Consider the following 17463-nt stretch of genomic DNA (forward strand, 5'->3'; position numbering starts at 1 on the left):
CAACAATAGAAAGTTCAAGAAATTTTATTTTTAGTCCTTTTGCAGCCAGAGAAAAACAGTCACCCTCTGACCCAGAAAAGGATGTGATTATCTATAATCGTGTGAGCCAATTCAGTGAGCCAATTCTTGTGTGTTGTTGAAATGATGCTTAAAGGAGCAGCGTGAAGCTTAAAAGAAAAAAAATTAAAATTCAGATTCTGTAAAGCAGACAAAGGAGGCATACTATATACATAGGGGGACTTTGCAGAAGTAGTTCATGAAGAGTACTAAAGCACTGCATCCTTATATCTGTCTCAGCATTTCTGGGTTTGACTGGTTCTTTACTACGTCATACTTACATTTTTACTAAAAATAATGTGCTCTTCACAATGAATTTCCATGCCACATTTTATCTTGTAAAATTAAAATAAGATGACAGCATCGTAAAAAAAGAACAAAAAAATGGATTTCATGACAAGAATTAATTGCTGCCCCATCAGGTATCTTAGTGAATCCCCATGCTGATTCAACAAGAGAGACACCAGTATAGGAAGGAAGCATTGGTAAAGAGCAGGTTACACCTTTTACCCCAAACTAATCAGCATCCATTGAACAGCTACAGGATATGAATTTCATGCCTGGGTGGTAATATTTCCTTGATCTAGTTAGGCCCATTTTTTGGCAAATGAAGGAGAAGATCCTAACTCTCAGGTTCCAGATCTTCACTTCTTTTCTCCTGAGACTTAAGGTTCATCAGCATAAAATCTACAGTTTAAATGCCAAGTACCTAGCATTGGCCAAACCAAATACACAAGAGCTCACAGTTGTAACGCACAAATGCACAGCAAGAAAAGATTTTTTTTAAAAGCACAAATTATGCTATTGGGAATTCAAGGAGAAAAAAAAAAGTCCATTAAATTTAATCTGCCTACAGACTCTATGCAGCAGAAAAAAATGAGACATTTACAGCATAGCAAGCACTGGATTTAATACAGACAATCCATGGGAATTACCTCAGAAACTTAACGGGATTCATCTACACTCTGTGACTACTGAAGCAATGCAGCAGAGAGGCTGACAGACTGTCCGTTGACTCTTACTCGTTCATTTAGGCCAAGCTGAAGCCACAGCTAGCCATCAAACAAGGCATCATCACGTGTCTCCTGGGAATTTTGTTTTACACGACTCTTACTACTTCAAATGTCCAATATTTTTTTGCTCTCCATGTACATAAATTTTAAATGGAAAGCAGTTTCTTAGCAGAAATCGAGAAACTGGAAATTAACAAAAGACAACCCTACTGTCTGCATTTACCCCAAGTCGAAAATATCCTTATTTCCATCACAATTTTTTGTACCACCTTGCTTTGACCTTTAAAACACAAGCACACAGCCAAAACATATCCAGACAGAAGGAAGTTGTTAATGGCTATTCTATTTCTTACAAAGATGCCTCAATTTTTTGGCTTCTTATGGTGTCCGGGGGTTTTTCTACATAGGAAAAACTCCCCAAATCCCTTTTCATGGGTCCCAGTGGCACAGCACCAAAGCCATACAGCTGAAGTGTACTATGCCCAGCGTTGCACAGCACATCCCATCGTCTTCCACTGAAACATTATTTTACTGTGCAAGGAGACCTGTCCCGGTAACCTGCTTCTCAATATGGGCCCTGGCATAAAATCCTTCATGTTTAAAGGTACTTGTTCTTGCAGAATGTCAGCTATCCACTGTTAAAATTAAGGATGGCTGGCTAATACCATTTTAAGAAGGACTAAATGGATACATTTCCATAAATTAGTACTTGAGACAATTGCTGAGTCTAATTTAGAAAATGTGGATTTTCTAGCTCAGTGGTATCCTGAAGTACTTTAAATTTAAGATTAAATTATATCCTTCAATAAATGAGCAAAACTCCACTGAAATCAACCAAAACATAACCTTACATAAGGACCAAAAAAACAACCGAAAAATAACCTTACATAAGGACCAAAAAATCTGGCCACAAACAGAATAAACTGAGAGTGACATGGGAAGATTTGAAATTTTGATACAAGAAATAAGATCAGAAAATCAATACCAGAAAGAGAAATGTTTCCTGGGCATATCCAGAGAAACTGAGCCATTACAGTCTTCAGTGAATCAACTGCTAGCATTTTGGTACTTTTAAGCTATTTTTTAACATCACATTATATTCTCATACACACATAAATATGTATCTGAATCTGTATGTAAAGAATGTTTTTGATTTAAATATACACACAAATACGTGCATACAAATACATGCACAAATACACATTCACATGATGAGGAAGTAGATATCTGACACATACAGGATTAAATATATAGTCTGTACAGGATTAAAAATTTGTAGTCTGAAATAGAATAACTATTTTTACATCTGAAGGTAATCACAATACATAAAAGACAGCATGGCTTGTGGATGAACCATACGAGTCTGACATTTTTACATATTTTTTTTTAATCCATGAAGACCTTTTCCGAGTTCATGTAGCTATTTGATAAAATACTACTCAGACCCTTATTCACAAAAGAAAATTGAGATTAAGACAACACCTTCCAGATTACTTTATGCAGCACCTGCTTGATTATACCCTTATAATTTCACTTAAGAAACATTTCCACATCTATTAAACTACGTATGTTTTAAACTGTTTACAAGACAGAGATTGTTAAAAAAAGATAAAAATTCAAGCATCATTGTGGTGGTTGGTTTAAAAAATTTCATTTGTAAAAAATATGAAATCAAGTTCTGAAGAACAGAAGATACATTCTATGGGAAAGCTTTTATCGGTAAACTTGACAAATGGGCAAAATTATTGGGACAGATACGGCAAAGCAACTTTGAAGTAGTCTAATGAAAAGTGTATTTTTAAATTATAGCATAGCTCTAAGCCCAGCTTTCTTAAGATCAATACAGTACTTAACAACTAAACAAAATCAATGCAACTCACTCAAGTTATTATGCCTAAATTTAGTGACAAGTCGATTAATCTGTTTAATATTTCCTTCTTCAACAACATCTGCATCTCCAAATGTGGCTGGAACAGTGTTCAAAAGGGAGTGTGGGAGAGAAGACTCCAGAACGAAGTCATTTAAAATGTTTCTGGATAACAGAAAATGGGCAACTTGGAGCCAGAATAGCACAATTTCTACATTTAAGACACAGTAGGAGGTTGACTGGACACTGAGGGTGAACTATTTCCTATCACTAGAGTAAAATATAATGAATTGCTGCAGTGATTTTATAGGAAGAGGCCAGTCAAATTTGAAAGTGTTTTGTTCCCACCGCACTGCACAATCAATGTTTTCACATTTTTAAGGCGAGCAATTCCCTAGCAAGGCTGAGGTAGTCATTAGGAAAAGCGACATCTAAGTATTTGAGTTGAACAAATTTGAACATCCCTCCTACACCCACTGAATTTTTTTGCAGCGACAAAAATGTCTGCATTTGAAAATATTCCAGGTTTTCAGGCTGAAATATATGCAAAGTAGGTGAGAAGCAATTCTTTTTGCTGTCAAGAAAAAACATTTTCATGTGCTTTTACTTCTTTTAGAACAACATGGTGGGGTCACATTACAGCTGAACAGCTTGTACAGACACCTTAGCTCAGGTAGTAAAATTCTGAAGCTGTCAGTCATGTTATGTGAGGTTATTTTCTGGAATAATTCTAACATGAATTTCTATTAAGTATTTTTTGATTGTTATCTTTTTATCCTCTTTGAATATCCATACATAATTGGAATTATCATTCCAAATATTGTATTTGGTTTGATCAAATTACAACTAGAGGATAATGAGTCTCAGGAGAGGACTATAATCTTTATAAAGTCACAGGCTATCAACTCTCAGTTGAAAAATACTTTACCATATAAAGTTGATATCTTGCAGCTACCCCTCTTCTTGATTAAAATTTAAAAGTACAAAACAACAGCAGTCTAGTTTAATTTAAACCTCTGAATAGCAAGCAATATTTAAAAAAATAATTACTTTCTGCTCCCACTGAACTTAGTAAATAAACATCTGTATTCAACAGTATGGTCCTGAAGAAAACATAAACACTCCAAGCCTTCTCCCTTGAGATCAATGGAAGTGTACCATAATATGAACAATTTGGGGTTCACCAGTCTCTTTTCTCTGAATTCTTATTGACTTTCATGGAAATCGAGTTATAACTACGAGAGCCATGTCCCTGCCATCTAATCTAGTAGTCTGAGCTTCCGAGTCTCTGGAGAGCTCTCAGCCCAGGACAGGAGCGTTCCAGGTGCAACATAACTTTATCAAGCAACTTCTTAAATTAATAAACCAAGTGTATTTTTATGTCCCATATACCTTTATAAATTCTTATGCTATTAAGTACTGTGTGGTGTTTTCAGAGGCAAAGAATATTCTGACACCGACTTTGGATGACTCAGAGCTCCTCAAGGTAATCCCTCTTTCTGATCCTAAGTGACGAACATCAGTAATTGATAGCATTACTTGTAATGAGGAAATCAACAGCTCGCCTTCTCTTTCTTTATGAACCATGGAAATTTGATTATTAAATGCTCTTTTATTATTTCATCTAAGATAAAAATCAGTAGTGTCTACTCGAGATTTTGAAGTATCAATTTACATTCTCTTTTTTTTAACCACACATGCCATTGTTACTTCCTTTTAAGTAGTCTTTCCACTAGGTAATTTTAACATCTTGATACTAAAAGCAAACTTTTCCACTTGTCTGCATAACATGAATAAATAAGATCAACGCTTTTCTTTTCCTGTTTGGCAAAATTTACACTAGCTTTAGGGAAAGTTTTACATCAATTATAAAATTTCATCTACACTTAAAGTTCTCTGGAGCTTGGCTCTGAGCCACCTTGCCCTTGAGATCTGTAACACTGGAAAACACTGATTTGGATAAGATTCACAAAGATTCACAAAACTTCTTGTACAGGTTCAAAGATCAAAGATTTTAGTTAGGTTTCATGCTACCCTGTTGCCTGATGAAGCTGCAACGGATGTCATTGAGAGCTGCATGTGCAAAGGACAGAATACAACTCTTAAACTTTACTATTCAAGGTAATCTCTTATATTTCATGTTTTGCTGCCTTTTTGAAATAAGATGTAGTGAAGGAACTACTAGGACTTTCTATTCTTAACCCTTAGTTTCAAACATACTTGTTATACTTGCATAAAAATAAAACAAAATGGATCATCAGGGAACTTTAGCACCTCCCTTACCCAAAGACTTATACAATCTATTCTTTGAAGTATTTATAGATGTTTACCTTAGACACTACCACATTACGTAGCATCAGTATACAAGAGCACTAATTACCAGTAGCAATTTCCTATGAAAGGAAATGAAGGCACAGACTGGAAATCACTCTTTCTTTTCTCCATGGATGGTATTTTGCTACAAATGACAACTGAAAAAGACTAAGCTTCAGGGATAAAAAGCCTATTACACAGATTTGAGACTAGATGAGTAAGAAAAAATAAAGAATTCAGACCCATTTTGGAATTTTGGACTTAATGAAGGAGGATGTCAGAAATAAGAATTTAATAAAGTGTCCTGAGCAGCATGGGAAAACTGAGTAAAAACATCAGAATGACTTCAGCAAGATTACAAAAGAACACTGTTATGATTTTCAACACTGCCTTTAATTGAAAAGCTGACCGGCAAAACCCAAGCAGACAGTTTTCTAGATGTTGAAAACTTTAGACCAGGGTGAAAGGAGAGCCCTAATAGGTATGCATTTAGTTTTTAATCTTCTCATTTGTTAAGGATACATTTTACCTAAACATTCCTATTTAAACATCCCCTTCACATTCTAGTAGTTCATGGCTGTGAATCTTTAAGCACGGGATCTGGATGTAAAGAATGAATGAAGAATGCAAAAACATGGCAGTCCCTAGCAGAGGGAGGTCCAGATGTAGCAGATCCGTTATATTCCCTTAACTGATGCTCTGATTCTGATCGCCACTGAACTGCAACTGAGAAAACGTGTCCTACACTATTCGGTCTACAAGGTCAGGAGAACAAAACTTTTAAAACCAAAAGCTTATGCTGACATTCCGTGCTGGTTTTGGCTGGGACAGAGTTAATTGTCTTCAGAGTAGCTGGTATGGGGCTATGTTTTGGATTTGTGCTGAAAACAGTGGTGCTAACACAGGGATGTTTTCGTTACTGCTGAGCAGTGCTTGCGCAGAGCCGAGGCCTTTTCTGCCTCTCACCCCACCCCATCAGTGAGTAGACTGGGGGGGGCACAAGAATTTGGGAGGGGACACAGCTGAGACAGCTGACCCTGACTGACCCAAGGGATATCCCACACCATAGGACGTCATCCTCAGCGTATAAAGCTGGGGGAAGAAGGAGGAAGGAGGGATATTTGGAGTGATGGCGTTTGTCTTCCCAAGTCACCGTTAGTCATCGTGCTGTCCTGGAGATGGCTGAACACCGGCCTGCCCATGGGAAGTGGTGAATGAATTCCTTGGTTTGCTTTGCTTGCGTGCGCGGCTTTTGCTTTCCCTATTAAACTGTCTTTATCTCAGCCCATGAGTTTTCTCACTTTTACCCTTCCCATTCTCTCCCCCATCCCACCGGGGGGACAGTGAGCGAGCGGCTGTGTGGGGTTGAGTTGCCGGCTGGGGTTAAACCACAACACGCTCACTGCAGTTGCTGCTGTATCACTATAAACACATCTCACTGACCATCTTGATGCAGTAGGATTTGTTTTCTGTATGATCTCACATACCGTTCCATAAGAGCCGTTGTCAACTGATTAAACTGCATTTCCACGTTTTCCTTATCATATTCATTAAAGAAACTCATAGAACAATTTTAAGCAAATTATTTTCTAAAATTGGACTGTATTTTATTTCGAAAGAAGGTGTAATCAATCAAGAAACAATACTGAATTCAAAGCCCTTCAGCAGAAGATGATATCTGAAGCTGCTCCTGTAGTCCTCCTGCTCATTCACCTTTGCCTGGGCAGTGCCCCTGCCTCTGACACTTGTGGATGTTTTCTGAATTGTAGAACCGATGCAGTACCCAAAGAGGAAACATGACTTTACCCGCTTTTTTTCTCAGAAGGACAGGCCTTTCAACTTTGGGAAAAAAAAGTTAGTTTTCTCCGCAGCGTATGGAGAGTAAAGAACTACAATGTCCTCCTTTGTAGAATAGTATGAGCACACAGTCTCAAAGCCCTAAAATTTCATTTCTGCTTCACTAAGGGAGGTTTCTTGGTTTTTTTCCCACATCGTAATTCAATGCAGTTCAACTGAATTCACCCTGCAGGGCATGAAATTCCCAATAGATCAGGTGAGACTTTAAACTGCTGTGACTTTACCTTTTATTAGTCCAGCTAAGCACAGAGAGATTGGAGAAAATTCTGTTTTAGGATGATTTACTCAACACTAAAGGTATAACCACAATTTATACAAGAATAGAGCAAAAGTATTGTTTACATGGTAGTTATTTAAAACTGCTTCTCAGCAAAAAGAACACATATTACTGAGGGCTGCAGGCAAATTCATTTTCCACTCCTGGTTTACTTTGTATTGCCTGTACTACTATACATCTTTTATGTAATTCATGTTTTACAAAGTTCTGCCACAGCCTAAGCAGCAAAGAAATATATTGCCTGATATAAACAACTGGATCAACTTTATAAATACATGGGATTGCTGTAAATCTGTAAAGATATTAACATACCTTAATGTAGGTATACACAGAGATATTGTAAAACACTTTGGGCAAAGATAATATGACAAGCTAGACAGTCATTTCTTATCCAATCAAATGTAATTAAATCATTTAAATAAGAGCAAACCTTTTTTTATACACACTTCTAAGTCTAACGTGAGGCAACTATAGTGTTTGTGTGACAAAGTTAAATAACATTTCACTACCTTTCCGTAGAGAATATACATAATTTATTAACTCTTAGGGAAAATTCCTGACTCCTTTATCTCAAGAAAATCTTATATAATCATACCTCAGTTAGGACACTTACCTTTAACTGAAGATGGCTTTTACAGTTATACCAGTAGGAAATGAATGACAAGCTAATAAAATGCACAACACACATCAATGCAGAAAAGTCATTCATTTAAGAAATTAATCCATGACATATATGCATACTCACAGTTGCACCCAAAACGATTGGTTCTGAATGCCAAATAGCAATTGTTAAGACCCATGATTTTTCTAGTATAAACAAGGGTTAACACAGCATCCTGCTTTAGCTTCGTTTTTAGAGCAGTTTTGGCATAATTTTCCAGAAATCATATGTGACTGACATGATAGAAGTGAACTGCTCACTTTGTAATAGGCCATCTCCTAAAGTGAAAATTTTCAAAGTATTTTCTATACATATTCTATTTTACTCTACATTTTTGCCAAGTTTCTTAGCTCCACCAGTGCTTTTGAATTTCCAATCTTCCTGATTTCTTTGTCAGTAATAGAAACTTCTCAAAATAAGAGCTTATCTGTTTACACGTCAATCCTTTATTAGACTACATTAACACAATCCACACGATGTTACAGCTGGAAACCTGGCACATTTTTTCTGGTGTTGCAGGAAGCACTTAGAGACCTCTAAAAAAGATGGTATTTTTAGACACATAATCCCTATGCACTCTATCTGGTCCTTTTTTTCCTCCACAGCAGGGACTATCATTGCCTTTCTGTACAATGTCCTCTCCTCATATGCTACATCACAGCTGCTGCATTCAGTTGGAAAGCTGTTGTTGTCTATTCCCATCGCTGAACTGCAAAGTTGAATGGCAGTAGGGCACACCCTGAAAGAACAGAACTAAATAGGGAATTATTTTTACAGTCATGGAAGAGCCTGATGTTGCAAAATTCACAATTTGCTGATAGAAACTGAGGGCGAATGTGGTATTTGAAAGGACAAAAGTAGGTATGAAAGGAATTCCATTTTCATCATCTATCTCTATATATCTGTATGCAGATAACATTTTAAAAAATACATAGAAAATGCTATCAATTATTTAAATATATAGTATATCCAATCTTACAAGCAAGATTTTTAAAAGCATACTGTATATTCAGTGATTGGAGGGAGGACCTAGATAACATAATGTTTCCTCAAAATCATACCATTTAAATTCAGTCAAATCTTTGTCAAAATATGGAGACCCTATTGAAACCCTCAAAAACAATTACTGAAATTCAGAAAAACTGATATTAGTGGACTTACTTTCAGAGAACTGGCAAACATAGCATAGAACTTTAATAGAAAGCTGTTAGGTAGGTATAGCTATTGGTTCCTTTTCCACACAGTAGCTGATGCACAGAAGGACTAAGCAATGCTCTTAAATCAAATTTCTCTCAAGGCAAGTTTAGTTGACTGAGCCAAGAACACAATGCTGGAGCTTCTGATTTGCAGGGTATGCTAGGACCGTATTGCTGCTTCAATCACAAGTACTATTCTGTGTTTCCTCCTAAAATAAGTGCAAAATAAGCAGTGCCCACTATATTCTCCTACAGCTCTTGGAACATCTTGCAAGTTGACAACATAAAAAAATGGAAATATTTTAGATAAATCGATTAAATTAGAAACAAACAAAAAGTAGATCACTTGTACAGACTTTTCCAGTATTTATCTATAGGAATGCGTTTGGATAGGGTAGTAATAAAAGAGTGGCAGATACATCACCTGAATGCAAGCACTGTCAAGTACTTGCATCAAACTTTTTCCTGCCTTTTGGTGGTTTTTTTTTTCAACATATCATTTCTGCTCTTAAACATATAGACGTGCAAAACCCTTGTAACTTGGGGAGGGGGGCATTTGGGTGGGGGTGGAGGAAAGAGGCCTTTATCACTTCTCATGCAATTTTGAAAACCTAGAAGACCAAATCTTTATTGCGTTTTTTCTACACCTCATTTCCTTCTTTGCTGCACATGATATTAAGTCTCTTTCCCTTCGTTATGCCTTTGTTACTATACTTCTTCTGGAAGATTTAATCCTTTTATTCCCACATAAAGTTTGAAACATTTGTAGAAAGCACTGGAAGGTTCTGTAGTTCCATTTAGAGCATCTAGACATTAATTCACTATTTCCCTAGAGAAGAATGTGGCCTTTTTCTTCTCCTCATTAAAACTTCCCCCTTCCCCCCTTTTTATGACCTAAAAGAGACAAGTAATACAAATCAGACAGATCTTTTTAAATAATCCCAGGAATGATAGTTAAACCCTATGTAATTTGGATATATAGAGGAAGAAGGAGAAGCAGGTGAGCTAGGCTAGAACACATGTCACTAAAGGCCTCAGGAAACTGGAAATTTGTTTTAGCTGCTTGACGTTTTCTACTTCCCATCTAAACCAATATCTCCAGTTTAATCATAGCCTTACCTCTAAGGGTCATCATCATTTTTCAATATGCTGTTTCTTTTTTGCATTTTGAGAAGCCTCGATCACAAATGCCCCAAACAACATTTATACAGGACTCTAGAAACTGTGCACTCAGTGACTCACAAAACCCCTATCTATCTTCTCTGCTGTTTTGTAGTCAAAGTACTTACTTAAAAACTTGACAAAATCACAACCAGGTGTGGCAGGATAGCGGAGATACATATCAAAAGTACTCCTTAAATATTTATGATCTTATAAATGTCAGCCACTCAGTTTACCTTTTTACTTTTATAAGTAAAATTTTATACTTTTATATATTAAAAAAGCTCATACTTCATTTTTTTTTATACTTTCATACTTTTCCCCTATGTGTTTATCTATTCCCTAAGGATTTGCCAAGATATTGAAGAGAAATCTTTTTCATTCTTCATATAGCATAGACACCCTAACCAGACTGAAGGTTCATTTAGCACCAGACATTTGTTATGCGACTGAAAGAAGCTACACAGTAAATGACTGCAGCCAGCACTGCAGCCCCCGAGACAAGACATTATTCTGGTTTGTTCTCAAGGGTTTCCTTGGGCTGAGTTCAAGAGAAACTAATGGCAGACTGTTTGCAACTGCTAACAAAGTGCAATAACAGGTACTACTGTGGCAGGACAGCAAAACACACATAAATCCAGCACACAGACATTCAATCTCATGAAAGAGTACTACGTATAAATAAGGCAAATAGTAACAAATTCTGAAAGGAACAGTCAAACGACCAGAAAACATACACACTGCTTAGAAGTTGTTGAAAAATGCTGTATTAGAAGCCCCTAAAACCTTGAATGACTCTATAAAGCTAAGAAGGCTACACAGGGAACAACTCAGAATTTAGAAAAGCTTGCTAAGGGAGGAGAATAGGAAAGGACATTAAAAAAAATTAAACATAAACAGTGAAGTAAGAGGGAATTTGACAGTGTAAGAAGTTGTGGAGGTATACGATATCAAAAAAAGATTCAGAGAAATTAATGGACAGCAGGTTCATAAACATATGCTACAGGGAATACACAGGGATACATCTTCCAACATCGCAAACCCAGTGATTGCAGATGCTGTGGGAAGGGAGGCAGGCTCACTCACTCTGCCCCAATAGCGTTTGCTATTGCCATTGTCACAGACAAGATCCTGAGATTGATCGACCATTGAGCATTTCTTGTGGTCTTGCCATTCAAAAGATGGGAGGAGTCACACTACTGTGCCACACCCAGAGTGCTATCTGTTACATCACAGTGACTGGGATTTGCCACTGGCGTGAATTTATTCATTATGTACCTTCACTGAGCTCAGGTTCCCCAGAATTCCATCCGACTTCCCTTTTTTATTTTTTTTTTTTCCCATCAAAGGAAGAGAGAAACACAGTTGTAAAATGTGCATGAAATGGTACATCTCTATGTACCCAAGTCAACATACCTATGTTTCGAATCAAAGGAATGTTCAGCCTTCTTAATTGCTCGTTCATTTTAGGTAGTGATGGAGATGTTTAGTCACTCTGCGGAGTGACATACAATTGGAAACATAAAATTGTAGCTATGCAAATTAGATGTTTCTCTGAAAGGACCCGTGGTAGGCCTAAAACACTTGCAACATCAGTACATCCACTTTACCCAGCCAGCTCTTGCAACTTCACACAGGAGGGTATCAGGAAACAAAATGTTGCTGAATCACTCCATCTTTAAATTGAGAAACAAATACTTCTGATGCCAAAAAAAAAAAGATTCCTTTCAAAGCAGATTTTCTAAAATGTGCTGTAAATACACTAAATATTACAGAAGTCTACTGACCTACCTAAGAAAATCATTAACAGTCAGACGGTTTGCATGTTGACTAATGATGTATTTACTTGTGTGCAATAGGAGACAGGATTTTTTATGGCTGGTCAATAGGATCAGACTGATATATTAGAATTAATTGCAAAGCATCCAATGATCACAGGTGGGAAAAGAAAGCAAGGCGGTTGTGACTGTAGATGAAGACAACTGAGAACGTGGCTTAAATAACGTGAGCAACTGAAATAAATATTTCCTTTCCAAGTTAAAAAGTAATGTGTGCTTTTTTTCAGATTGACCATATATATACACTCTCATAGACCAAAGATATCAGAGAGCTCTTTAAATAAGTGCTTTAAGGAGATCAAGTTTTCATACACATCAAACTCAGAACAGTTTAGAAGAGCAAAATGTAAGAATTGAACAGAACAGATAAAGACAAGAAGCCTGGTTGGTAAGAGAACAAGAGATCATCTGAATAAGATACTTTCAAGTGCAAAGTTCTTTGCAAAATGGTGCAAGGGAAAGGGAAACTGTATTCTGATTTAGACAAACTGTTTGGGGAGAAAAAGGTAAGGAGGAAAAAAAAATATGATGCTGGTCAAATGTTTTAAGTTTCTATTCCAAGATCAAATTTCACAATAAATACAGTTTAATATTAAAAAAATTAAATAAAACATGTTTTATGTGTTCTGGGGATCAATCTGGGATTAATTTTCATAACACATAAAGCTTAAAAAAAACATTTTAGGAATTTGGGAGTTTAAAATTTTATTAAGAATCTCAATTCTGAGATTGTATTTCCTTTCTCCTCCTCTTGCTGTTTATTTTTAAAGCAGTTAATAACACTGTGGATCAAGTTTCACTGTGTATCAATAATCTATAGAACTGAATTAAGTATTCCTTTCTGAAAAAATACAACTCATAAGTACAGCAAAAGTTACAGAGGTGTACTATGGACCTATGCACCAGTAGCAAGGAGTCAACAGTTGCATTCAATAAAAGACTATTTCTACATGCACACCATGATTTTTTTGTTAGCTTTTGTGTTTAGGGTATTTCACTGAAGCTTTATGTTTCTACTACAACAACATGTGTTTTAAATATGAAGCAAAACCACAATCTTTCAGTGTAAACTCTGAATGGAGATGACAATCAAATGTTCGTCTTACCTCATTTTGGAGGTCACGGATCATTTTGCTCTTCCTTTCCATTTCAGTCTTCAAAAAGTTAATCTACAAGTTTGAAGAAATGTGGAGTGTGAGTTGCTGAAATGTACCTAAACATCAGTTCAACTATTAATTATTTTTTCACTCTACTGACAGCTTTGACACAAACAAACAAACAAAAAAACCCAAACCAAAACACAAAACCAAACAAAAAACTGTTTATATACCAAATTGGTATAGGCCACAGTTAGGTATTTGCTGAATCTACAAACATTTAGCATGATATTTACTAGAAAACTTATAATCAAGAGAAGAAAATTGCTGTACGTAAATAGGCTTACTTTGCTTTTGCACCTGTAGATACAGTGTTTATTTTTGGTAATGAAGCCCAATCAGAGAACTAAGAATTTTTACAACATTATTAACTGATTTTATGATCTAAAACTTTTTTTACCCTCTAGGGACACAGCATCTATCACAGCAGGTTTCTAACACAGTTACGTGGTTTGAATGCTACAATACTGGTCCTAATGAGATTATTCCACAGAATCAAGGGGTTTAAGTGTATTATATGTGAAAGCATTCAAATCTGGTCTTTAGTTCCCACTTAATTCAATAATTTCGCTTGGAAAGTAGAAATTCCAACCTTAGTTTTGAGACTGAATTTAATCAAACACAGTTTAAAAGACTGTTTTTAAACATCAGTCTAAATTTCTCTCAGGATTGAGCTTTCCTGCTGGCTTATAGAACATAATGGGAGAAAGAAGGATGTAATTGTAACAAAAAGGATTAAAAGAACCATTCATTTCACTCTGAAGGAGGATGCTCTTGGATACCCTCATTAGCAAAATATTCGTCCCTATATACCCACTGCCTCATGCCGCATTCTCTCCTTTGTTGATACAAAAGTCTACCTACATTCATGGGAAACTACCATTGTTCTGACATTGCAGCAGACTTAAGAAAAACAAAACCTCTGTAAGAAAACAGATTTAGATTATAGAGACGTTGACCTAGAGATTAATGGTTTGGATGTCATGCAGAAAAAAAATGGCAGGGAATCTCCATGATATGACAGCTCTTCTTAGAATCATGTCCACACCCAAGTAGACAGATGTCAGTGATTTAAAAACCATCACCAGACCTGACATCACTCTCATCTGTGTCAAAAGAGAAGTCAGTGAACACGATCATCACTTAAGAGAGAAAAGTTGGTAAGGGGTCCATGAGACTAGTGCCACCTGACATGCATAAATTGAACTTCTTTTGCAAACCCTTCCAAAACTTTGTCTAAGTGGTTTGGTTATGGAAACACTAACTCCACATCCAGCTACCACTGAGGGCGATGTTTTAACAGAAGATTAATATATTCAGCACTTGCCCAGGAATCACGTCTACAAATACTGAAGTTTAGTCCATATATACCGTATAATAAATATGAAGATTTTGCACAACAAAAAATAAAGGTCACAATCAAAATATGAGATCAAGATTAATAGGGAAAAACATAAAATGACTATTCCCATGGTGGGTTTTGGTTCTTCAGCTGTTCAAAAGATTTGCCAGCTACCACTAAATACTGACAAAAATCACATACTGACCTCCATTAAAGTGTTCCCTTTCTTAGTCTTAACTCTCAAGGGAATATTAATATTCCTTCAAAGCACTTCACTTCTAAATCTGAATATATATGAAATAATTGAAGAGATATGATACCAAAATTATTATCTGTGTGCTCTCTATACATAGCTTGTAAGTATCAGCTTGGATCTTCTAGGGGAGAGATATTTAAGACACCACAGTACTGTTCATTTAACCAGCAATCTATGTTAGTTAAACCAGTAATTTTTGTTAATTACTATTCACATACACATGCATCTGATATCACTGATGTGGACATCTTAAATAGTGCAAACTTACTGTTTTAGCTTATCTGAATAATTAAAACAAATTTTTTTTTTACATGCCTTTCTTTTTAAAAAATAATACCAATGTTAATTAAGAAGTCATTCAATTTTGCTTTGATATTAAACCAGCATTTTTAAAGCTCTTCTTCTAAATCTCTAACAACTGAAGAACCACTTAGTCATAAAGTACAGCTATAGAGAGCTACATAGAAGGGATTTATATGGCTTGGCTACTGGAGCTAATATATAGATAACCCTATCTATCCATTTAAGTGCACCTATGTCTATAATTTCATGCTTTAAGGCAGATCAGTCTGTATCAGACCATTTGCATGGTGCTTTTATTCAGTCCCAAGGACAACGCATAATACCATTTTCCAGAAGAGAAGTAGGAATTCTACTTTCAGTCACCAAATCCTGACAGCATAACAAACAAGAACGGACATTTATACCCAGCTCTAAATTAAAAGGCACAGAAAATGGAATATTGAAACTAAGAAACTCTCTACAGCTCTTCCTCCTTTCTACCCACTCTTTGTTCTTGTTTGACATTCACCTCTTTCTACATGTTGGCTGCCTTTAATTACTATCTAGCTGTAATTATGAAAATACATAATGAAAATATATTGTTCTAAGGCTGAACGTTGCAATATTAAGCAAGGACACTGCTTCTGTCTCCTGGAGACAGACATCCAAAGTACTCAGAGCTTTGTGTGTTTCAGAGCTCATTACATTTATTAAAGGCAACAGCTTCCATCCAGTGGCCTTTATTCACAGCAGTTTGTGACCTTGAAATGTTCAGACTAAATTTTTCCCCATCGAAATACAGAATGCTTTAACAGATGGCAGTGATCTAATTCTAAGAGTCAGACAATAGTTAGTTATTCACTACAGACGAAGGATGGAAAATTACCAATGTAACGTCGTTACCACACAGTCAAAGCTCAGCTGTATGCTTATTTGCTTACCTCCAGACTTCTTCTATCTTGTTCAGGACTAAGACAGGAGCAATTAAGGTGGGGTTGGAATGCATTCATTAACACCTAACTATTTTGGCAGCATCTGGAAACCTTAACAAGCTCAATATTAATTTTCATGGTCTAATTTTCAGGTTATAATGTAAGAACTGACTCCAAAAGCCAGGGAGAACTGGTTAGGCTATTACCTAAACCATAGGAAATATTCTTTCCTTTGGGAAAAAGCTTTCTACAAAGTGTTAAATACTTTTAAAGCAAAGCTAAATATATTTTTACTTACTAGGATTTCTTCAGTGAACGTAACTTTTTCAGCTGTAAATTTTATTTTAATTAATAAAACAGATTTTTGTCAAAGAGACATTTAGGACCTATCATAAGGGCTGTTACTAAACTAAATATTTTTGAAGTGAAATGAACATCTGAACTTTTTATTAAAAACATTGCAGACATGAGTTTGTGATGGTTCTTAAGATTCTTGTTTGGAGGTGGATATCTCTGAATTAAATTCCCCATATACTCTTAAGTCTTTCATTACTAAGAAAAAGCCTGATTTTTCTTACACTGATTTCACAATAACCATATTGTTTATTTTTACAAGTCACACGTAATGTGTTACTTAATTCTCATTTTTCAAAGTGAACACTGAGCAAGTGGGAAAAAGGCATTTACACTGACATATTTTTCTCCTTTATTTTGACAGACAGTACTATAATTGTATTGTCAAACAATTCCATCACCATGTCTTTTTAAAAATTGTTAGTATGATATAAAATACCAACAGAAACAAAATGTAAAAGGAATACTAAAAGCTTACTCTACTTTGTCAAACTGGTTTTTTTGAGTATTTTCCTGTTTTATTCTTTATCTTCTCCCTCATCCAGAGCTATCCAGCTCTTCTTACAAACTTTAATTGCAGTTAACGGGAAACAACTTTGCAAACCTCAAGGTTACTTCCTAAAAAAATAACTGTTTCTTAAGATACAAGCAGGTAGTGTGAAGTACAGTCAAGTGAAAAGCGCATCTCCAAAAAGCTCTAAGAAGCCTGTTAACCTACTGCATAGATACAGAATCACTACTTACCCTATTTTTCAAAATCACTGGGGGGAAAAAAACCAAACCAAACCAAACAAACCCCAACTTTCAAGTTACATGTCTCGTTTGCCCTCTGCCTTTTTGTTAACAAAAGTGAAAATTAGTCCATGGTCCCTAATCCTGTTTCTAGAAGAAGTGGTTCCA

General features: G+C 35.9%; 1 protein-coding gene across 1 annotated transcript in view; it reads right to left on the reverse strand.

Annotated features, from left to right (window-relative positions):
* Positions 1-17463, reverse strand: part of LUZP2 (leucine zipper protein 2) — a 282593-nt gene that overhangs the window by 84675 nt on the left and 180455 nt on the right. Inside the window, exon 6 of the mRNA XM_075047108.1 lies at positions 13347-13409. Coding sequence (XP_074903209.1) covers positions 13347-13409 — 63 coding nt within the window. The remainder of the gene's footprint in view (positions 1-13346; positions 13410-17463) is intronic.

Source organism: Buteo buteo, chromosome 16 (assembly GCF_964188355.1).
Source record: "Buteo buteo chromosome 16, bButBut1.hap1.1, whole genome shotgun sequence".
In the NCBI taxonomy this organism is placed as follows: domain Eukaryota; kingdom Metazoa; phylum Chordata; class Aves; order Accipitriformes; family Accipitridae; genus Buteo; species Buteo buteo.